We start from the raw sequence: 25,568 nt of genomic DNA, 5'->3' as shown, positions 1-25,568 counted from the left end.
CAACATGCAGTTCAAAAGCAAAAGGAACTATCTCAAGCATTGAACAAGCTGAAGTCAATGAATGAACAGTTGAGCAAATCAAAAGATGAATAGATCGCTCAACTTTCACTGCAAATAGAAAAGTTCAAAGGATTTCCTCAAGTGGAAGAATTCAAATCAGAGGCTCTCCAAATTACTAAAGCACTATCTAATCAGTTGAGCTTGTTATGTAATAATATGTCTCTTATTTTTCCCTTATGTGAAATTTCCTCATCTATGATTGATAAGTCAGTCGATGCGAGACAGAAATTGGAGTAAGCAGATGAAACATTAACATATTTTCTCTCTTGGCAAGAAACCAAGGAAGGAAAAGCTGAAAATCTTCCCCAAATTCTGGAATCACATAAGGAAATCCTATTCCTTGAGTGGCAATCACAACTGATGAAAGTAGAAAGGGCAACATCAAGATGTAGATCGGCGACTAGTAATCTGGTTGAATTGATTAATGATACTCTTTATTTGTTAAACTTAATTTCATAATGTTCTTCAGGGAAACTACCATCGGTGAAGGCATTGGAGCAGACATGGAAACAAGAATTGGAAAAGAAGGAAAGATTGATCGCGATCATTCAAACTTTAAAATGGGAAACCTTTTGGTTCTTCCTTATTAAACCACATAGTCAAAGGACAATGATGAAATACCTTACCAATGCAATCAGTTACATGATTCCCGAAATAATTTATGCCACATATACTGCCCAGTTACATTCGCACATGAGTCATCCTCCAGAACTGCAACCGATGCTTGCCATATGCCAGCTCAAGCCAAAAGATAGTCAGTCAAAACAATGAACTATTCTGATCGACTGCAAGCATGCCTATTTCGGGAAGATTTTCATATATTTGTGATTTGGTTATACCATCACACAACATTTTTATTTCATAGTTAGTTAGTTTAGATAGTATTTATAGGCCCTTTCATGTTTTTAGAAAAGGTCCTCAAATTTTGTATTAAGACTGGATTGGAGGTTGCGCTACTGTGCTTCCGATATATATTTTTATAAAATTGGACCCAAATTCTGAGTTTTAATAAAGAGTACTTTTATGTGATATGCACTATTGCTTTTTTGTAAAAGTATTTCCAAGTTGAAAGGCGGAATCTGAATGCGGTTGATATTGGACGGGATTCAAATTACATATGGTACTACTATCTATGTCTTTGCTTCATTCTTTTATATGAATCGGCATTTATTCATTTTGCTATCATTGATATATGTATGTGCTTTCACAGCAGTTCTTTGGCTTATCACTATTGAATGTTTAAGGGTTGTTATTTTTCATTCATATTTATGTCAATGGTATATCAAGAATAGCGTAATAATGTTTTAATTATTTCTTTGTTCAACTATTTGAACAAAGTAATTATCATATGAATAAATATTTTTGTTTATGAGTAGAGTCATCTATATGCCTACTTATTAATAAGAATAATCAAGAATTACACTAAAGAGAAAAATTTCCTGTGATAGATTAGTTATTTATATTGTCACACTTTTAGAATAAATCATCCATCATTCTCATTAGAAATTAGAAAACCGATCACTTATCCATCCCATTTACAAATCATTGGGAAACTGGTCCCATTATATCCAGTCGAAGCCACCACACCAAATGGAAAAGGAGTTGCCTTTAAGGTTCGGACCGGGTGGTTTTCCCGGATGTCAATGCAGCGATTTTCGAGGCATCAACAGCACCGTAACTAGAGTTTTCCAGATTTAGAGGAGCTTTTCAAGGAAAAAATTGTCTGAGTCATAGGGAGAGCAATTTTCGACCAAATTGAGCTCAGGAAAAGGTGTTCCTAGCTAATTTTGACATTCTGAACACATTGGTGTAGGTATCAGGAGTAGTAGAGCTTTGTAAAACAACATTTTTCCATAATTTATCTAATACAGAGGCTCAAGCCATGGAAGCTAGACCAAGGAGATGTAGCCCAGGAGGGGTGAACTCCTTCATCAAAACTCTGTGTTATGTGTCTATCTGATGGTTTGATGTACTTTTTACTATTGTTGTTCAACATTGTTCATTTAAGTTATTTTTCTCATGAATGTCATATTAAACTTAAGTAAATTTACATGTTTACATGCACAAACAACTAAAGAAACCTCAAGACAAGAAGAAATAAGAAACCACATATTTATAAATTTGTAATTGATGTTAGCACAAAAAAATAACAATAAAAATCAGATCAATCCATAGTCCTACTCATGTTTATTGTGACATAGATCCACATTGTATTTTCTACTGGCTATGCTCATTTTTATGACTAACATGGATCCAATGTGTATTAATGATGGTCATGTTCAAGCATGTCATTTCATAGATCCACAATGTATATCATGGTGGCATGTTCACTTTCTCTTCATGACCGAACAAGGGTATGCCATCCTTGGGGATTTGTATTAGCACGGATGGGACTACAACATTGGGATTTGTCTAATCTAGATTCTCGACTTTATCTCCTTCCTCCCGTTTTGACACTTGATCTTTCATGTAATGCATTTTGGCCATCAGTTCCTTTTCTAACCTCATGCATTGGGGGCATCTGTTATAACCCTATTTACGATTCCATTAGAGTGAAATAAACCTAATTTTAGCTTACCTCAGTTGATGGATAGAATGCATCCCTTTTCACCTCTAAATTTACTTATGTGGGAGTTATTCCATGTTAAAAGGGTGAAATTACATAATTGAGCAATTTCTCATAATTATTTTGCCAAAATATTCTAATTATGAGATAATATTTATTTCATAATTAACAACAATTGAGAAAGGGTCGTAATTGAGAAAAACGTTTCTTGAGGCTTGCTTTCCTAAGGAGATCAAATTGACCCACTTGTGTATGAGTTGGCTAAGGGTATCTTATTTTATAAGATTCATTAACACTTCATCACCCTTAGCGTCTACATACACCCCCTGGGATTTCCTCTACAAATGTATATACGGGTCTATTCTCTAGTGACAAGCTAGTCAAAATTAGAGAGTTAGAACTCTAGAGCTATAGTGAGTTATCTTACATCTCCTTGCTAGAGTTATTCTGCTTCTTTTATACCAGAACAAATTGTTTCTCTTTTCATTGGTCATTTTCTCTAGAAAGAGGGGGAAACTCTCCCAGATTTCAGAGACAATAATCTGGATGGTATACTTAATGTACTATTGTTATTTTGATATTAATGAATAATTTGATTCCTTTCCTTCATATTTTTATATCAGATATATTATCTATTATGTTGGTTTTATGAGCTAATCAGTCTTCTACAAAAGATCTTGTTGTCTTGTTTGTGTGTGAATGTGTGTAGGGCATAAAGTGACTATAGGGAGTGAGATCTCTTGATTTGGAGCGTGATCTTTGTTGCAAGCTCAAAACCCACCCACGACATGAGAGGAGGTTATGTTTTCACTTAAACCAAACCCTATATTTGGGTTCTTACTTATAGATCTTTAGATCTCTTTTGGATTGGAATTGGATTGTTGTTTTCATTGACATAGTCTCTATGATCTGGTAGTCCTGTCAGGGCCAGGATTACAGGCCAATAATTCCTAGTGGTTGTTCCAAAATAGACACAACACTATTGGGTCCCATAGGGGCTAGTCCCTTTGTGTTATTTCTTTTGTATCGAGCTTTGGAGGTAATTTAGAGTGCACGAAATAATTCATGGTGCAATACTCTTCGACCCCTAGATTCTCTAGATATCTAGATCCTCTCCTTTTAGGATACTTATGGTGGAGACCACGAGACAACCACATATCCACCCTAACCAATAGAGCATACTCCATCTCATATCCCTTCGTAGTTCCCATAGTGACTACATCATTTGCACTTTATCTTATTCCATGTTATATCTAGTTCTTGGGGAAAATTTGGGTGCACCAAAATTTGGACTTTGGTGTATTCCCTGAACAACTATATAACTTGTATGCTTCAATGATTATTTGACTCTCGCTATAATGTTTCCCACACTGAATATCCCATGCTTTGATATAGTATCCATCTCAGAAGAATTATTCCACCATGTCAGACCCCACCCCAGATAAACAATACTTTACATCATTCAAATCTGGTCCTTTTGAAATGTTCACCCAAGTGGGGCATATCCCAAATAAATTTTCACTTATGAGGGAACACTGGTTGGAGTTGATAATAACTATTGTGGAGTGCACTTTAGATACTCTACATTCAATGGGGAAATCTAGTCCATTCTAAATCTGGTGTCGCAAACATTTGCATTATGTTCAAACTCTTGGATCACCCAAATATCGGACTACTTGGTCAAACAACTTAACATCCTTCTTAGCCCAAGGGGGATCCCCAACCAAATATTTCAACTACAATAATTCTCATGGTAGATCTAGGTGATTAGAAATCTGATGCAATTTGAAAGTGCACGTCAGCTGACTATCTCAATGCCCAAATTTCGAGATACATCTTCTAGGGCCAAATGCATAGCCCATCTTCGCATATCGAGATGCACTAAATAACAAAGGCTAAAAAGGTATATTGTCCTAGATACTTGGTCTACCCAAAATTCCATTTGGACATGGATGCAAATGCCAACCTCTACACATTAGTTAGACTTAAAAAATAAGAAAACTTCAAGGGGTTTTGCTAGAACTTCCTGGAAGTAGGGAATTTCCTAGAATATTAACTTTATAGGGATAAAAACCTTATCCAAACATAGAACATTCTACTCACTATACTTAGCCATCATTCATTCCATGGATCCATTAACTAGCCTATTATCAAACTCAAAAACAAGTTAAGCCACATAGATATATCATACATTACATCATTCTCAATCATTTACCAGGATTGACACCTAACACTCTTAAATAGTTAGAGATCCATGATATTTATAACGTATCAGACAATGGAATTAACATAGTGTAACATTTTAGCTAAGCACATCAAGGAAACATACATCACTATGAATATAGCTCTTCATTTCATGATTGTAATAGAAAACGGATGACCTCTAGGCCCCTCATCATCATGAAGACACTCATATACAACATTTCATCATAGACAAATAAGAATACCATATTTGTCCATTAGCAATGTTATTACATACAATGTTAGAACACATAGCAAATATCGTATATCATTCATGGTGTAATATATATGAAAATAAATACACTTATTTAATTAATTCCTCCACATAAGAAGGAGTCAATATCCTTTAATAGTGAATTAACCCATGATAATCATAACATGTTAGATAGAGAAAATCACATGCTATAATGGTGTAGCTGAAACACATCAAGAAACCATGCATTTTCATTACACACACACACACACACACACAGATATATAACTAATGGGAGCAATGGTAAACAAAAAATCTCATAAGTTTCACATCACCATGACAAGACATTTGCAAGCATCCACCATAGAAATACAAAGATGGCAACATTCCTCCAAATATAGTATTGAACCATACACGTTAGTATCACAAATTAGGCATTATTCACCATCCATAATACAATGGGTACGAAAACTGTACTTATTTGTTCAACTTGTTTGGCTCACAACAAAAAAAGGGCCTTCAAATCTCCACCCAACGATAACATAGTTACATTGCAATATTTCTTACAATATTTCTTACAGTTGACCACCCCTGAGCTTGATTGAAAGTATGAGGAGTTAAGTGCTCAAGGGAATTCATACCAATAATTAGTTACACAAAGAATCAAGAGGAGTCCACTATCCACGTGGTTGATCAACTTCTCTCAAGAAGTAAGCTGCACAACAACCTTTTTATCTCTCAGAAAAGAAATCAATGATAGGGATTCACCCAAGATTCAGTGAGGGTTTTCTTAGTCCAGGTGTATGATCTCACTCTAAGGGTGGTTTTTCAACCCCAAGGTAATCACCAAGTGAATGAATATCTCCACTGGGACTTCTCATCCAAATCCGCTGAGCCATCTCATCCCAATCACACCACAAAGGCTTCATGATGTTATTTCTCATGATGTTTTTGTTCTCCTACACACATCTTCTTTCACTGCTATCGCCCCTCCGTCCTTTTTTTCACGCCCCCTCTCTTGTCCCTCTATTGAATGTTGACTTCCTCAACACATCCCATGAGGATAAGGGGCAATCCATACACAACTTCAACACTTGTACAAACACAACATTTAATTTATAATAGAGACACCTGGGGGAATAAGTGAAGTGACATGGGTTTCAATTTAAACATTGTACAAGCAACTCCTCTTCCTCAGGCTATGAATCCATGTCCAATCTTAGCCTCAAAGATATTTTACATTTTCACATAATTTCACAAAAACAAATATACAAAGTGACATTTACATTGAGGGTAGAAAAAAGGGGCTGCTACAATAATTCAAAGTATTAATGTATTGGATGTCCAAGTTACCTTAAATAATTGAAGTCTGTGTTAAAATATTAGTTCAGTAACCTCAATACTCTCAAACACAATATTGGTGTATTCTTTGGTCTTTAAAAGCATATTAATGATGAAAATGTTGCTTAACAATGTTCAAGAATGATAACTTAGATAATAACACAAATAAATTGAATATTATGTTTATGTTTAAAACGACAATCCTAATCCTAGACAAAGTTAACATCATTCTTGTAGAGTAAAACTGTCATATTGAAAATAAGTCACTTGTAATGATTGTAGAAGTCTTTAGCATAGAATATTTTTGTATATACAAGAAGTTCATAAAAAATATTATTAAAAACAAAGTTGAACCTCAAGATTATCATTATTTCTCATCACTAAAATAATATGATAAGTATGAAAGAAACATAAAATATTTGAAGAAAAATAATTTTCCTAAAAATTTCTCATTATAATAAATAAAGAAGTGTGAAAAAATCAGTTGAAAAGTAAGCCTTTCTCTCGAAACAAAAGAAACCTTTCTCATTGCAAAGTGCCCCTCTCAAAAATAAGCGAAAGGTAATGGGATTATGCACTAATGATGAATAATTTAGATATTGAAATTATATTTGTACTAACAATAATCTAAATCAAATGAAAATGTATATAATGTTATCCCATGTAATGAATATGAAGAAGACAATTCAAAGGTAAACACAGAACAAACATGGAAATCATGAGTAAGGTAAACACAAAACAATCATGGAAATCTATTTGGGATACAAAGTATGAGAATAATGATATGCCAAGAAGCAAAACATTTTGTGAATTCTGAAAAAATGGAGAACAGGAAAGCATGAGAAGATAAAGACAAAGTAAGGATTAAAAAGACAATAAATTGAGTGGCATAAAGTGGTTCAATGGTAATTCTTCCCATGTAACCATGAAGCATCACTTGATGAAAACATACATAGTGCACAACAAGAGTAAATGTATACCGGGAAAAGACCAAAACAAACTCCAACTTTTGCCTCTGAATTAAATATTGAAAAAAGAAATAAAAATTTAATACTATAAAATATTAAAATTTTAATAACTAAATAAATACAATAAATAACTCTTAACTCAGTTGCAAGTGATAACCTAACAATTTCTCCTATGAAATAGAGAAATACTGCAATAATACAGCTATTATTACTTCAAATGCACACTGCGATAACACAACTATTATTACTTCAATCATTTTGAAGGTAATAACTTAAAAACCTATTACATTAAATTACCCAAGAGAATCAATTGATAACTGATTCGGGGAATTCCTTTTCTTTTCCCCCGGATACTATGATGTGAATTACATTATCCGGAGGTTTGAGCTTTGGGAACCGTGAGTACTTTTGGGCTTTTCCTTTTCAACCTCCAAAGAATAAGTTATCGAAGAAGATGGAACGGAGGCATGGTGTTGCATGGTGGTTATCGATGGATCCACGGGGAATGGAAATGGAGTGGTAATCGCTGAAGAAGACGGATCAGAGACAGAGAGTTGTATTTCTGTCATCGGTGGATCAACGGGGAATGGATATGGAGGAGTGCTAATGTCGACCCCTCCTTCGAGCATGTGGATGATTTTGCTCATTGGAGGACGACGAGCTGCATTGAACTGTATGCACCACAGCCCAACTAAACTTAACCTTTTTGCTATGCCCCGCTCTTCCTCTGACATGTTTCCTTCTCTCAAATTCTCAAACTGACCTTTCTCCACTTGCTTGAAAGCCCACTCTGGGTAGAAGAATTTGCTTGATGTACCCTCTTTATTTTGAAGATCAAGATTCTTTCTCGCCCCCACCATCTCCATCACCAACATCCCATAACTGTAAACATCAGATCTATCAGTAACAACTCCATACATCCTAGACCACATCTCTGGGGCAGAGTAACCTAGTGTTCCTCTGTTAGCAACAGAGATGTGGCTTTCCTCTCTATCAGTTATTTGGGCTAAGCCAAAATCTGCAACTTTTGGGCAAAAAGTGTCATCAAGGAGAACATTGTGGGGCTTTATATCACAATGCAAGATGCGATTTCTGCACTCTTCATGTAGGTATGCAATACCGCGAGCTGTGCCAAGTGCAATTGAATATAGTTGTTGCCAGCTCAACTCGTCATGACGGCCTCCATGGATATATTTGTCAAGGGAACCATTCACCATGTATTCATACACCAAAGCTTTGATGGATCCCTGGGAACAATAACCCAAGAGGCGCACCAGGTTAACATGACAGGTCGTACCCACTGTTGCCACTTCAGCTATAAACTGTTGTTCACTCTGTTTGGATTCATCCAAAATCTTCACAGCTATCTCGCGTCCAGTGGGAAGTTGTCCTTTATAAACTGTTCCAAAACCTCCTTTACCAAGCTTTTCTGCCAAGTTGTTTGTGTAAATCATAATCTGAGCATAAGAATATCTGGTGGGCACTTGAGAGGAATAATAATTTAAAAAAATTTCAACAGAGGGAGTTCCAGAGGCGATGGGGTCCATAAACGCTCGAATACTCTGCTCCTCGGTGGCAGTCCTGGTACAACAAAATTGCCGACGGAGCACTATGCAAGAAACCACTACTATGCTGAAGAGAGCACATACTCCAAAAAATATCCCTGGAAATATTGTTGAAAAATTAAAAGATAATCATGACTAATGAATAGATCGGGTTTAAGGCTAAGAAGTTTACCTGCCGTAACTCGTACAGATAGCATATAACCTTGAGGGTGACCTCCTGCAGGGAAACGAAACAGAAACAGCGGAGTAAGATAAGGAAACAGAAGGATCAATAAGCTTAATAAAACAAGTTTTGGAGATTCCTCACCTTCAGAGCAATCACTGAGGTACAAACCATGAGGGCAAATGCAATAATCACCATAATTGAATTCCTCAACTGCATTTTCATCATAGTCACGATGACGATAACATGTTCCTCCAGTGGCGCTACATGAATGACAAGTTTCGGGTATACTCCATGTAATTTGGACTCCTCTTTGGTTGAGTTGTTCCAAATTCTTATCACCGCTAATGTTGTAGTTCCTATCCGTTGGAACGACTACAGAAGACTCATTGCAATTATAACTGTACATGGGTTGTCGTATATAGGAGTCATCTATTGAACCATTATAGAAGAAGCAGTGGCCATACGTTTCTCCCCAATCGAGCCGCGTAAGGTTTTTGCTGATGTCCTGGATTTCATGTCTACATTTAAGAATTGTTCCCACCGTGTATCCCTGAGAAACGTCGAAGATTGAGAAACGTTGAAGAAAGGCGGAGGAATCCGTGATATTTTGGGCGATTTGGAGGGTTTGAGTATGGTAGGACGATTCCGTGATATTTCCAATTACTCTCGCATGGAATACAGCGGCAAGATCGTCTGACACGGAAAGATGAATGGACACGGAAAGATGAATGGTCTGATTGTGTAAGCACTCAGCAGGTGCATAGCCACAATTTCCGAAGGGATATCGGATGGTCGAATTTCCACAATTAGAAGGAGCGCAGTCTTTATAAGATGGATAATCCAGCTGATCAGTGGAGAGATAGGGGAGGATGTGGAACGAATACAATAATGCAAGCGTAGTAATAATAAGGACAATAGGTATGAGGATTGCGCGGCAGGAGCTCATTTTGCCAGGCCGAGAGAAAATCCAAGAATGATGGAAGATGATCTTGTTAGTGTGCAGAGAGAATTGCAAAGGGAGTATTGTTTTAGGAAATATAAAACAAATTCTATGGACGGATTGTGTGCCTAAATAATAAGATGGGGAAAAAGAAAAAGAAATATATGGATGGATTGTCTGCCTTGACTTGAAGTCTGGCTCGAACGGCCAATGAAGTAAGCCGCTTGAACTATTTTATTTTTACCAGTACACATTCTCAATCCTGCATGATTGACTTAGCTTCATTGGTCTTTTAGTATATATGATCACATAACTACAACAAGGGCACACTCTCAATCCTCAATGATTGACTTAGTTTCATTGTTCTTTTAATATATATGATGACATTTTACAATAAGGGTATCTTTAATAATAAAAAAATAAAAGAAAAGAATTTTTTGTTGGGTTAAAAAGTCATTTTTTATTCTAGTTATTTTAGATTAAAGTTTAATGTCAATTGAATTGTTTTAAATATAAACTTTTTATACAAAAATGGTTAGACACAAAAATGGAGGGTTCGAGTATGGTAGGACGATTCCGCGATATTTCCAATTACTCTCCCATAGAATACAACGGTGGCGTCAAAATAACTGTACATGGAAAGATGAATGGTGTGATTGTCTAAGCAATCGACAGATGCATAGCCACAATTTCCGAAGGGATATCGGATGGTCGAATTTCTTTCTCATATATTTTATTTAGAGATATATTATTTAAGAATAAATATTTAGTTTTTATATGTGACGTGCATAAATGATTGACTTGGCTTGATTAGTGAAGATTAGTCTTTCATCTTTGGATAATAGTCATTTTAATGGTTAATTGTCTCACTTTGATTTACTTCTTTTAATATTTTTTTATTTAATATATATTTTTATAATATATATTCTAAATTTTTTTACGATATGTTGATAGATGATTGATTTGACTTGATTTTTTAAATATGTTATTAGTTGTTATTAGTTTAGGAATATGTATTGTTTAGTTATATACATTTTGATTTCTATAGAGTAGGAATGCGGGTTTCCATTTTAATAATAAACATTTCGACTCTTCTTATATAATATATTGATGGGTGATTACCTTGAGTTGATTTGTTTATTTAAATATGTTTTAGGAATGGGTATTTCTTTATTGAATAATCTAAATTCTCTTTTATACAAAGTAAGGGTAAGGATATATTTTAATTTTTTAATAATATGTTTTTTACCTTTTGAATAGTATTTTTTTAGTGAGAGAGAGATTATTTCATATTATCATTACTAATGGAATCATATATTTAATGATATTTTCTTTTAATAATTGCATAATTACCTAGAATTGAGGTAAATTGGCTCTGAATGGGTGACTGGCAACTGCAAATGGTCGAAAGGGCTCTGTGTAAGCTGGAAAGCTAACTGGGAAATGGTCGAAAGGGCTCTGTGTAAGCTGGAAAGCTAACTGGGTGCTTTGTGGCATATTTGGAGTGTAGTTGGACTTGGGTTAACGGCTTCGACGTTCACATGTGCGTGCATGCGTTTCAAAGGTTTACAGTTGAAATTCTAATGAAAACAAAAGATTTGGGGCTTTTTTGGCTTTATGCGCAAAAGTCAATTTTGGCGGGTACACGGTGAACAGTGGTCAATTTGTCGTGTAGCGGGTGGGCGGTAAACAGTTTCTATCACATCGCTTTTGGGCGCTTGGTGGTATTCGGGAGGGGTCGTCCGATGCCATTCATCGGCTGACACGTAGCATCGGAGGCTATTGGCCAAACCACTTTATCGAGCGGGTATCATTCGGTGGCTGGGTTGGCCCGATATGAATAAGGGTCATCAGATGTGGAGGGAAGCGATTGCACGGTGATCAGGTGGGGAAACTGCAGTGAGGCTAGTGGTGGTCCCGACGAGCGCTTAAGCGCAGCGGTATCGACTTAACGATGGATTAAGGCGGGATTATTCTATCGGGGTGATTAACGAAGGCTTTAAAATGGCACTTTATTTATTTTGATCGTAGATCGATCAATTAGATATTTTGGTCAGGGTGACTATATATTATAGTTTATATTTAAGCTAAGGGGTAGGGTTAATTAATATGTAGGAGCTATATATATACGGGGAAATGGGTTTTTCATCGGGAATTAATATAATAAAATTAATAATTAATATGAAAAGATGGATGAAAAGGGAAAAATCAATAAGTAAATGCTCTTTTTGTGAATTTGATGTTTTCACATATTTAACATTAATACTTAGGGTAATGTGTTTTGGTGGGTTTTTGATATGAAAATGCTTTATGTGGGGGAGAAAAATGTTTTTCCTAGGCAAAAGTGTTTTATCCTTAGGAAAGGAACATTATTTAGGAAAATGAATGAACTAAAGGGGGGGATGAACTTTTGTGAGGGGAATTTAGTACTTAACATCCATAAGTCATTGAGCCAAGGGTCTGGTTCCTCCAAAATTCAGAGAAATCCTCTGAGCCTCTTTGACTTAAAGGTTTTTGAGTACTTTGAACTTTATTTATGGGAAATTAGTAAAGTAAAGGGGTGAAATGAATGGGGGAAGTTAATTAATTGACTTTGTAAATCATTTGCATGCTTGATTGTTCATTCATATCTGGAACTTTTATGATGAGAATGATAAATATGCTTTTTGTCTAACCAATCATCATACTTCTACAACCTTTATTCTACTTACCCATCTACTCATCCTATCATTTTTTATTCTCTTTATTAGGGTGCATTTGAGCTAGCAAACCCTTATCAAACATTTTTATTTCTTTTTACAATAGTAAACTAACTAAATCTAACCTTCCTACATCCAAGGGCTCAGATTATACACTTGAGCTCCTTTTATTTACTGTACCTATCTACTTATCTGCCAAAGTTACACTGTTTGGCCAGATTTTTATTCTCTATCTATAGACATGAGATTGAAAACATGAAATAGTTAAGTTTAAACATTTTTCCCATCATGGATTGTGGCAAGGATTACATGCTGCACACAATCACTTATTCTGCACAAAAAGTAAATAGTAGTGGCATTTTGGCTTGCTCACTTTCATGGTCTTTTTCCTTTTCTTGGGATTCATATTTTTCATCTTTTTTGACCTTTTTATTCTTTTTGTCCTTTGATTATTCTTTTAGGACATACCCTTGATGAGCCCCATAAATGGGTAATTATATGGCCTCATTTTACTTCCTAACATAGTCAAATCAACCATTCTCTTAGCTTATTGTATGTTTTTTTAATTATATTTAGGCTTATGGAGTGAGTTGAGTTAGTTATGATGCCATGTGGTCTAATGTGTGTTTAATGCAACTTATTGTTGAATTTTGAAGACAAAGTCAAAGATCCAGTGGACAAATGGCAGCGATAACTGAAAGTGGACAAAGGAGAGGACTTATAGGAGGGAATCCCCCTCATTTATTACTCCCCACTTCAAATTTCCCTTCATTCAGCTCGGAGTACAAACAGCCAAATCAATGCACTAGGAGGCAGCCGAGCAAGTGGAGGATAACTGACGATTATCTCGAGTTTTGGGAGCCAAGCCTCCCTGATTTTAAGGAAGTTGTTGGTAGCTTCATTTGTATAAGTAGAGAGGCTTAGGGCCTCACTAGGGTTAGATTTCTGTTGGATTGTTGCTGCAGTTTTTCTTATGTAAACTCCGCTCAACTTCGAGCTTATTTTTGTGAAAGTTTCATGTAATCTTGTTATTGTTTTGATAATAAAGATGGAATACTTTTTGGGCTAGCATTGAGTTACCTCAGAGGGCTAAAGCTCTTGGGTTAGGGCCCAATCCAAGCAGCCAAGCTCCTATTTACTTGTATCTGTATGCTTTGTTTCAGTTTGTAGATTAGTTTTTGTTAGATGTATTTTGTTTATGGTTAAGAATAGGTTGTTTTTGATGATTTAATAGTTTGCTTCCATTTGTGCTTTCTGTAGCAGGTTAAACAGTGATAAAAAAAATTTCAAAAGGCTAGCAATAGGGCCTTGGCCTCTCTTCCTCCCTCTGGGACCATGATTTGAGGCAAAGACTCTCTTGCTTCCCCAAAAACACAGACTTCCCTCCTTCATAGGACTTCTAGTGTTTCCAGCTTTTTAGAAGGTTAATAGTCCAGTTTTGCTTCGCTTTAGATCTTCTTCATCATGCTTACTTCCTGATTTGCAATATTCTTCTTTCATGCTTTCCTTTCCTACATTATTTCTCAGTGTTTCCTTTCATAGATCATAGTTTAGACACTTTTTATGAAAAAATTTGTTTTCCTCAATGCATTCATTTCACTTATTGCTTGATTTCCGTGGTTGACTGTTATTTCCTATGCAGCAAATCTCTTCCAGCAGTAGGCCAGCTTATCAACAATCACACCCTCCATCTAATCCATGCCCTATTGGTCTCCTAAACCTCACCTCAATTCTGCCTTAGTTTCCTGCATTTTTCCTAGAACTTCTTCCTCTCTCCTTGAGCAAATCCAATCATCTTTCTCTCTCCTAGTGGTTCATGGTAGACCATAGGCACCCTAACACCTCATTCCAACCTTCATCCACCTTTTTCACCCACTCTCACACCCTCAAAATAGTGAAAACTGCTCTCGGCCTCCTCCTGTAGGCCTCTTGTAGGACATTGTTTTTCCTCCTGTAGATTTCCTGTGTCCTCCTATAGATTTTCCTGTAGGCTTTCTTTTGAAGGCTGAGTGTGGGAAATGCCTCCAGAAGGCCACCTGATACCTCCTAGGACCCATCCACACCATCCTAAATCCTCTCAAGTACCAAAACCACCCTCCCACACCACGTATTCGCTGCCACATTCACACACAATAAATTACATGCATGTCAATTTCACAAAAACACATAAAAATCCAAAAATATGTTCTTTGTTTGTTTATTTCCAGAAATAACATAGTTATATGTTGTTTACTTCCTTGAGTAGGTAATGGCATTCCTTTCATGGTTTTCATAGTGCTTTTTGCAAAAGTAGAATTAGTTGGTTAATTAGGGTTTACTAGGTTTGCTTTACATTTCAGTCTTTCTCCTTTCTGCAGTTAGAATAACTTTTGTAGAGTAATATTTCTTTCCTTCCATCACATATAGAGCCTCTTTTGGAATCCGTAGAAGTTGGCTTGAGCTCCTAGTGATCTCGCATTAGCTGACCAAGTGACAACCTGCAATGAGAACTAGTACTTGTGCATACAACACTGACGCTTCCAAGTTTGTTACGAACTACCAGGTTGATAAGAGTAAAGTAGGTAGCCCAGGAGTTGCAGCATTATTGTTGCAATACTAGTGCTCACCAGTTTTTGGCGCCATTGCTAGGGAAGTGTTAGAGTATTTTGTAATTATTTCTTTCTTCTATTTTCTATCGCAATATTATGCTAATAGTTTATTTCATTTCAGCAAGTTCATTTTAGTTAGTTGCAATTTGTTTTGTTCAATCAATTTGAGTTTTGAAGGTACAATCAGTGTGGGGAAAAAGAAACAAAAACCAACCAAAAAGATTTCCTTTCATGCCTTGTAGGAATAGAGATAATTTAGGAAATTTTTTGCCCAACACCCCCACTACCTCACATAGCCAACTTTCTCTCTTCTTCGGTGGCAGTGATCAAGAAGAACCTTTAGGTGAGCAACCTGAGATATTTGAAGAGCCTATAGGGGAAGAAGAAGAAGAAGACATTCCTTTAGAGCCAATGGTTGAACACAGAAATGGTAGGGGGAATGGAGAGAGAATAGAGGGTACCTTTCCCATTCGAGAGACCAATGGGGACACCAAAATGAAGAATATAAGTCCTTCAGCCCTACCTCACTTCCATGGTTTGACTAGTTAAGATCCTGACACCTTCTTGTTTGAGTTTGTTGTCATCTGTCGAACCTATGACTATGTAGAAGATGAGAAAAAGTTGAAACTATTCCCTTCTACTCTCAAGGATGCAGCATTGCGCTAGTTCATGGGGTTAGCTGGAAACAACATCACAACTTGGGCTCAGATGCAGCAGGCCTTTAATGAAAAGTATCGAGACTACTGTAGGTCAAAAGATACCAAAGAAGAAATCTTTCGAATGACCATGGGAAGTGATGAATCCTTGGAAGATTATGAAGAGAGGTTCCAGCTCAGTTACAAAAGGGCCAGGTGTACACTTGACCTTGAATCTCTGAAGTTGGTCCTGCTCAGGGGAATTCCGGAAGACCTTCTAGACACCCTCCATCTGTTAGCTGGGGGAGACATCTACCAACTATCTTATGAGGACATAAAGACTATTTTTAGAAACCATTCTAGAGCAGCCAGAAAGAAAGGTAGGGGGAGTCAACCCATAGCTAGTACCTCTTCTTCCAATTCATCCATTAAAGGAGAAATTGGAAACATGCTGGAAGACTTCAAGAGTGAGATGCTACAGACTCTTGCAATGCAAATGGATACCTTACATATCAAAATAAACTAAGAGGAAGCAGAGAGGGCTTTGGCCATTTTTTGTCCTAGATGCAGCAAGAGGCATTCTAGGAACGAATGTCCATTGAACTCTATAGAGGTTTCTTCAGCCTGTGAAGAAGATCATTCTATAGATAAGTGTTCTTCCTTGCCTGGACTTGAAGTGGTATACCAAGGGGTTGAAGGGGCCTCTAAACCACTCTATTTCATGAACCAAAGGAGACCGCATGGACCTAGACCATACCATCAGGGGATGCAAGGGACATCTCAGGCATACTACCACCCCAACCAAGTCACTTCCATACCTTCTTGTGGCCCTCCTACTCATCCTTCCTAGTCCACACCTCCTCTTTGGTCCTTCCCATCTCAATATCATGCCCAACCAGCTGCTCATTTATTTCAATCCTATGCTCAGCAGCAACCTCAGTGGAATGCATCTCATCAGGGATGGAGGCCCCTGTACAACTCTCCTCCCGCTCTTTTGCCTCCACCACCTACTCAACCACAACCATTACCTTCTGCTCCACCAAGACAACCCCAAATGCCTGCCCAACCAAACTCGAACCCAAACAACAGACAGGCTCAACAAGTGTATAGTGGGGAACCATCATGCCCAACTTATGCTATGGAGATTCAGGAGATTAACCTGCGATCTGGGAAGGTTCTCCTAGATAGCCAACCTCCACCCAGGGAGGTTGAGGAAGATAAAGAGGGAAGTGAACCTAAAGCAATTCCACCCTTTCCTGAGAGACTATCCAGGACAACACAACCTACCCCAGAAGAAACTAAACTTCTGGGAGAATTGAAACAGTTATGTGTGAAGATACCACTTCTCCAAGCCATAAAAGATGTGCTTATCTACAATAGGTTGATCAAAGAGAAGTGATTTAGGCATCTAGGAAGGCGCAAGAGAGATGCCCCAACCATCAATGTCATAGGACAACTATCCGACCTGATGTTGGGGCAGGTAATCTGTCCAAAATATCTGGACCCTAGAAGCCCAGTAGTTGATGTCCACATCAATGGCACCATGATCCCACATACCTTGATTGATCTGGGACTGCCATGAATGTGATGACAAAGGACACAATGCTCAAACTTAACCTCCAGGGCTCCTTGAGGAAGATCATGACAATACTGCATCTAGCAGACTGCTCCACCATGACGCCTGAAGGGATTGTGGAAGATATGATGGTCTCCATTGATTCTGGGGAGTACCCTGCAGATTTCTTAGTTCTCCAACCGAAGGCAAAGCTCACTGGGTATCCTCTCATCCTGGGAAGACCCTGGTTGGCTACCGTTGATGCCTACATCAGCTGTCGAGTTGGGAACATGACCATAAAGAATGGGCATATGTCCAAGCAGTTAATCCTATACCCTCCTACCCAACCCTTGCTAGAACATGATCTACCTCTCTGGTTGGAGGAGGAGGATGAGGATGAAGTCTATTCTGCACCACTTTGTGCATTAGAAACTGCCATGGAGGGAAAACCGCAAGATGAGGATGATATGATTGAAAATTTGATTTAGAATCCACCTCCCAGTGTATTACCCTTAGAGGACATAGTGAGAGAAACCCAAAACAACCCCTCAACTGATCTCTGTGTGGCCGACCCGACCTCTCTTCATGTTAAGAATATAGAGTTCAGCCCAGAAAGAACCTTGAAAATCAATCCATCCCTATCCACTTCCCAGGAGAAGGAGCTGTGCAGCTTACTAAGAAAACATTTAGATGCCTTCGCCTAGAGTTATAAGGAGATGAAGGGAGTGCACCCTTCAGTATGTACTCATCATATATACATTAAGGAATATTGCAAACTAGTCAGGCAGCCTCAAAGGAGGATGAATCCAGAACTTAAAAATATTGTTAAGGAAGAACTGCAGAAATTGCTTGATGCAGGATTCATCTATCCCATCTCTGACAGTGAATGAGTCTCTCCTTTGGTGCTAGTGCCAAAGGAAAATGGCAAGTGGAGAATCTGTGTCGACTATCTGGAATTGAACAAAGCCACTAAAAAGGACCATTTTCCTTTACCTTTCATAGATCAAGTGTTAGATGTTCTAGCACGGAAAAAGTTTTTTTCCTTCCTAGATGGGTTTAGCGGATACAATCAAATTCAAATCAGCCCGGAAGACCAAGATAAGACCACTTTCACTTGTCCTTGGGGTACCTTTTCATACCGGGTCCTTCCTTTTGGTTTGTGCAATGCTCCAACCACTTTCCAAAGAGCGGTATTAAGTATATTTTCTAAACTGGTTCATGATGCAGTGGAAATATACATAAATGATTTTACTCCATATGGTTCTGACTTTCAGGAAGCTTTAGTTAACCTAGGTAAAGTTCTAGACAAGTGTATGGAGATGAACCTATCCCTCAGTCCGGAAAAATGCGAATTTTTTATGACTGAAGGGATTGTTTTAGGTCATGAAATATCTCAACAAGTACTGTAGGTGGACCCCAACAAGATTGCCATCATCCAAAGGGTCCCACCTCCTCAAAAGGTGAGAGATGTCAGAAGTTTCCTAGGCTTAGCTAGGTATTATAGAAGATTCATTAAGGATTTCAGTAAGCTAGTCTCTCCTTTTTTTGGCCTCTTAAGCAAACATGTTTAGTTCATATGGTCCGAAAACTATGAAGAAGCCATAGATACCTTGAAGAGCAAGTTAGTAACTGCCCCAATTCTCAGAGGCCCAAACTGGGCCCTACCTTTCCACATTCACATTGATGCCTCGAACAAAGTGATAGGAGCAACCTTGGGACAAATTGATGAAAATTTTCCTTATGCCATATACTTTATAAGCAAAAACTTGTCAAAGGTGGAGCTAAACTATACAGTCACTGAAAAGGAACTCCTAGCTGTAGTGCATTCCTTAAAAAAATTTAGACATTATATCACAAGTTATCAAACCTTTGTGCACATTGATCATGCTGCAATTAGATATTTAATGAACAAACTAGATGTCAATACACGCATTATTAGATGGTTTCTTTTACTGCAGCAGTTTGATTTGACCATTATTGATAAGCCTGGTAAAGAAAATGTTGTTACTGACTTTTTGTCTAGAGTAAATTTGCCTACAGGTGAAGAAGTAATGGTGGATGATCAAATTCCAGATGAACACCTGTTTTCTATCTCAGTACTCTCTCCATGGTTTGCTGATATAGAAAACTATTGTTTCAGCACAGTTCCCACCACACTTATCCTCAAAAGAGAAGAGAAAGATAGTAAGGAAAAGCGCCCCTTTCACTTGGATTGGGGGCAATCTCTTCAAACTTGGCCCAGGTCAGTTCTTGAGAAGATGTGTCAGGGAGGAGGAAGTTTTTGACATCCTCCTGACCTTTCATGATGGGCCTTATGGAGGTCATTTTGCAACAAAAAGAACTGCCTTCAAGATACTGCAAGCAGGATACTATTGGCCAACTCTTCATCAAGATGTGAGGAGATACACCAGCTAGTGTGATCGGTGTTAAAGGATGGGGAACCTACTCCAAATGATGAAATGCCCATGCAAACTCAAGTGACCTTTGAGCCATTTGAGAAGTGGGGCATGGACTTTGTGGGGCCTATCAACCCTCCTTCAAAGTAGAATCAATACATCATTGTGTGCACCGATTACCTGACAAAGTGGGCAGAGACAAAAGAAATCAAAGTAGTGACAAAGGAAAAAGTAGTTGAATTTTTGAGAGGGAACATATTCTACAAGTTCGGGTATCCAAGAGAATTGGTCACAGATCAGGGCAGCCAGTTCACTTCCAATTTGATTGAAGTCCTCCTCACACATCATAAAATCAAGCACAGGACTTCTACCCCTTACCATCCACAAGCCAATGGGCAGGTGGAAGTCACTAACAAAGCTTTGGAAGGGATCCTGACCAAGGCAGTGAGCAGCAACAGAAAACACTGAGCGGATAGATTAGTTGAGGCCACCTGGGCCTACAACACAACATGGAAGACCACTACAGGGTTCACACCCTATGAACTGGTCTATGGGAAGAAGGCTTTTTTTTCAATAGAATTTGAATTCTATACACTAAGGATGGTAGCTCAGCTAGACCTAGACCTCAGCCATGAACAAAAGGAAAGATTACTCTAGCTCAATGGATTGGATGAAAAAAGATTTCAGGCCCTTCTCCACACAGAGGTAGTTCAGTTTCAGAGGAAGATATGGCATGACAAAAATATCAAGGAGAAGAAATTTCAAGAGGGAGATTGGGCACTACTCTATGATTCAAGATATAAATATTTCAAAGGCAAGCTCAGGACAAGATGGCTGGGACCCTACACTATGGAAAAATGCAATGACAATGGTTAAGTTCAAATCAGAACCATTGATGATGAAGCCATCCCCATGCTTGTCAATGGACATCGGTTGAAAGTTTACAAAAAGCCCCTCTCCAAGCGAGAGTTCATTGAAGATTTGAATAAGACAGTGATGGTAGTGGAGCATGTATTAGCCTCCACTTCACCCACTCACTGAAGGAAAAGAAAAAATAAGGACTCAAGTGAAAACCTCCATGAGGTGCTTGAGTCCCATCACTGGGTTGAAAACCTCTCCTGAGGCGGCCCAGTGATGTTAAAAGCAAAAAGAAAATAAAAAGAGAATAAGATCCCTGGGTGAAAACCTCCCTTGGAGGTGCCCAGGGTAGGCAATTAGGGTGATAACCTCCTTGAGGCGCCCTAGTTGTTTTCAAAAAAAGAAAAAAAAAATTAATGTGCATTGCAGGTTTGCAGGAGGACTACAAAGAGCAAGAGAAGATGCCACAGAGCCCTGACATTCACACCAGTAGCTATCTTATCTCCTCCACACTCTTCTCCATCATATCTAACATTTCTTTCACCCCACTGTGCTTCTTTTTTAGAAACTGTGTGTTCTATAGGAGGCTCTGTGTTTTCTACAGGAGGCTCCTGTAGGAATTATAGAGAGCCAAAAATGAATATAAGAAGCAGTTTGAGGGGCAAGGAAGCTTTAGGAAGAACATATAAACCATCCTATAGTCTTAAATCCTCCTTTCCATCCATTCCACACCTTCATCACACCCCAATCATTATTTTTTCTTCATGTCCCAGAAAAACACAAAAAAAATAGTTTTTAGTAAAGAGAAATAAAACAAAAATAAGAGAGGAAGCAGCGCCTTAAATCTCACTTGCAGCTTACCTATTACCTCTCCATCTCCATCTACATCTCTGGCATCATCCTCACATCTCCCAACATAGAAAGAAGCTGAAGATTCAAGGGGAGAAGCAGCTACAGGAGCTCCTGTACAAATTCCTGTAGCAGCTCATCCCGTTAAAATCCAGCCACAGCAACAAAAGAAGTGAAACCATGAGGATTGAAGGAGACATCTAAAGCTTAGATCCAGCTAGAGGATACTTTCACAAGACAAAAAACCACACATCAGCAAGTAGACAACATTCATGAAAGGCAATACAGGCATGCAGCAGCAGAAAGAGCCAAAATACCTCACAACACATGCATTCGAATCACAGGTAAGTGACTAACCCGCTCCTCTGTTTGCATTTGTGTAATTGAAAGATATGCATGAGCAACGAGATGGTTGAGGTTGAATGAGGAAAAGGTGGCCAGTTAACTTGGCCACCTTCATCTAGTTGACTGCACTCATCCAAAGATGTCACCCACACGTGCACACAGTCAACTCAAGAGAGATGTCAAGGACAGGTAGTGGAGGGTGTGTAAACTCCGATGCAATGATGAGAGGTGATTGTGGGGAGAAACCATGATGAAAAGGTAGGTGGGGACCAACAGTCCAAATATGGCCAATGTACACTTTTTCCAGCTCACCCCCATCAACGAAAATATCCAAAAAGAGTAATAAGTACTCCTCCTCGAGCACTCTCACCACCTTTTCTTTCATTCTCTCCTTGTAAACTAAGCTGCAGCAGACTCCTTATGCCCCCACAGCCTCGAAACCATCATTCTCCATCGATCTCTCCCATCTTCCTACTCTCAGCGTTCTCTACAGGAGCACTTACAGGTTCTATAGGAGCACCTACAGGCAGTTCTACAGGAGGGGCAGTGAGCTGTTTTGAAGAAGAAAACACAGGTTTTTAGCATGATTTCTGACCTGAGGAGGTAGGTTCCATGCATACCCACCTTGATTATCAGTATATGCAAGAAATTATATCAATTTAAGGAGGAATTAAGTCCATAGAAGAAGGAGAAATACATAAAAATTTATGCTTGTTTTCTTAAAAAAAAAACACAGTTTTCCTCTATTTTCCTGTTTTCTTCAAAAATATTGTCTCCATCTCCACATTTGGTGTTCCAAAGGGGTATAAACACAATGATAGGAGGGTTCATGAGGAAGGAGCCCACTAATTCCACCAGGCTCCATGAACATCCCCAAGTAGTGGCCATATTCACAAGGGCAAATTGGATGAACTTTTTTGAGAAATTCCAAGGGTTTGATGAGGAAATTGCCCAAGAATTTGCCCTCTCTTTAGTCCCTCACTCAAGAACACATGCCACTATCACTTTTAGAGGTCTTTCCATGGAGATAACCCCTGAATTTATCAGTAGGGTTACTACCCTTCATCTTGGATTACCTTGTGGCAAAGATGAAAAACCAATTGGATAGGCTTCCATGAAAAACTTCTTCCAAAACAATGAAACCCCTATAAAGGATAAAAATTGCATTAGAAGGGCAAGCATACCATACCCTTGGGATGAGGTTAGTTACCAAATTATCAAATACATTTCCTGTGAAGGGAGGTACAACATAGTCTATGGTTACCATTTTAGAATCCTTCATGAACTAAGATATGGCATGGACACTCCAACACCCCAGAAACTTAGCATTCCCTATTTCCTCCTGCAGTCCCTCATAGACTCTAGCATTAAGGTCAAGGAAGGGAATTCAGATCAGCTGGATCACCATGGGTTAATCAAAATCTTAGTGGAAGAAGCCCTCCATACATTCACACTCCCTATAGCATGGGAAGTCTTTCGAAACATGACAGCAGAAGATTACATAAAGGCCCTCACCTATGATATCAGTCCTTATGACAGTGAGGAGAAAAAGCAGAAAGTGGGAGAAGGTGAAGCAAATGATGACTCAGCAGGACAAGAAAGGGAGGAGGAAGAAACTAAGATAGAAGAGGAGAAGGGTGAAGAAACAAAACAGGAATAAACAGAGAAACAAAGAAAGAAAAAGAGACAAAGGGAGGAGAAAAAGAGGTAGCAGAAGCAAAACAAAGAGAAGGGTCCCCTGAGACTCTAGGAAAGGAGGTAGCAACTACCCTCACTACCCTGAGCACACCAATTAAGCCAAAAGAAAAGAGAAAAAGGTAGGCCTCCATGTATTTCAAGGCCAGGAAAAGCACAAGGATCAAAACAGGGAAACCCCAGCCATCTTCAACAGTGCCAATTACAATTGAAGATTCACCCTCTGTCAAAGGGGAAGAATCTCCTTCCAAAACACCTATCACATATGAAAGAGGGACTCCTAGATCTTCCACCTGGAAGGAGAAAGTGCAACTACAGGACCCAAAAATAGTCCTACAGGAGGCTCAGACAGTTCTACAGGAGACACTGTCAAAATTACAGGAGACCCAATAGCTTGAGAAAAGAATAGAAGAACAACCAAAGGGGAAGGAGGAAGCTACAGAGCTACAAGAACCTAATCCCCAGCCCAACCTTGCCTCCTATTACCATCTTCTTGAAGGAGGTAGGATAATTCCACAAACATTTGCAATTCCACTATTCTTTGAATTAGAAAAGGAAAGAATAAGAACACATCAGTGGATGAAAATAGCCAAATCCAAGGGAGTTGAGGATGTTGGCCATATGGAAAATAAACTTAGAGAAATGGGTAGAGAGTTAAGTGTTGTCAGACATAGAGAAGAAATTGCAAGAAGCCAACTAGAAACTGAAAATGAATTGCTAAGGAGGCAGCTAAAGGAGAAAGAAACCCAGCTGGCATGCATGGCCAACTTATCCATGGAGGCATTGCAGTGTAGAACACCAGCAAAATCCTATGGCTTATATCTCAAGGACCAATGGCTACAATTTCAGATCAAGACTTTGGCACAAAGAGGCACAATGCCTTTTCAAGATTACAGGCAGTTTATGGACCTGTGTGACCAAAGCACAATAGAAGATAAGGCAAAGATGGCAGAATTTTACCTACATAATATGGCCCTCACAAACATGAATGTGTGGGATCCCAATGCTAGGCTAGGGGACCTACAACTAATGGCCATGGCCTCATGGATGAACCATGAAGAGTTGAGGGCAGAATGAACCATTAATGATCAAAGCTGAGCCATTAGATCCCATGGCACTCATCAACACACCAGTTGCTTGCCAATAATCCTCAGATTGCCCCTAGATATATATCAAGCACAAGCCATTGCACATTTTGAGAACATGGAATGGCTACTTGGGGATGACTTTATGCATGCATGTATGAGGAGATGGAACACCTTACCACACAGTCTGAAGATCAGGAAATATCATTCCCCCATGAGGATGAAGGAGGCACTAAGGAGAGTACCAATGTACAAGTACTCCATGCAGAGGCTGCAGGTCAACTGGATTGGCCTCAAACTGAGTCCCCCACTACTGTTAGGCATGATAGAAGGAAGAATAGAAGAAGAAGAGCAGAAGCAGTGGGAAGAGATAGACAGAAAGGTAGGCTTCTATGACAAAGAAGAGGAAACAACATCAGAAGCTTGGGATGCTAGAGAGGCCACCAAGGCCATAAAAGATGAGGAGATGGACTAAGTTGCTTAGAGGATGAGCAACACCTTCAGTAGGGGGGTGATGATGAACCCCATAAATGGGTAATTATATGGGCTCATTTTACCTCCTAACATAGTCAAATCAACCATTCTCTTAGCTTATTGTATGTTTTTTTTTTTATATTTATGCTTATGGAGTGAGTTGAGGTAGTTATGATGCCATGTGGTTTAATGTGTGTTTAATGCAGCTTATTGTTGAATTTTGAAGACAAAGTCAAAGATTCAGTGGAAAAATGGTAGCAATAACTCGAAGTGGACAAAGGAGAGGACTTATAGGAGGGAATCCCCCTCATTTATTACTCCCCACTTCTAATTTCCCTTCATTAAGCTC

The 25,568-nt window shown here is 38.6% G+C and overlaps 1 protein-coding gene and 1 pseudogene across 1 annotated transcript in view; both read right to left on the bottom strand.

Annotated features, from left to right (window-relative positions):
• The window catches only part of LOC149163989 (LEAF RUST 10 DISEASE-RESISTANCE LOCUS RECEPTOR-LIKE PROTEIN KINASE-like 2.4), a 157,765-nt gene extending 147,626 nt beyond the window's left edge, over positions 1-10,139 (bottom strand). Inside the window, exons 1-2 of the mRNA XM_089431919.1 lie at positions 9,242-10,139; positions 9,107-9,151 (exon numbers count right to left, since the gene is read on the bottom strand). Coding sequence (XP_089288045.1) covers positions 9,107-9,151; positions 9,242-10,046 — 850 coding nt within the window. The 5' untranslated portion in view covers positions 10,047-10,139. The remainder of the gene's footprint in view (positions 1-9,106; positions 9,152-9,241) is intronic.
• LOC149163990 (LEAF RUST 10 DISEASE-RESISTANCE LOCUS RECEPTOR-LIKE PROTEIN KINASE-like 2.5 pseudogene) lies at positions 7,564-9,063 on the bottom strand (annotated as a pseudogene).
• Positions 10,140-25,568: the final 15,429 nt, after the last annotated feature.

This window comes from Pinus tabuliformis, chromosome 5_1 (assembly GCF_031772625.1).
Source record: "Pinus tabuliformis cultivar Carrire ecotype Pingquan chromosome 5_1, CPIR1, whole genome shotgun sequence".
NCBI lineage: Eukaryota > Viridiplantae > Streptophyta > Pinopsida > Pinales > Pinaceae > Pinus > Pinus tabuliformis.
This window is presented reverse-complemented; position numbering and strand designations above follow the sequence as displayed.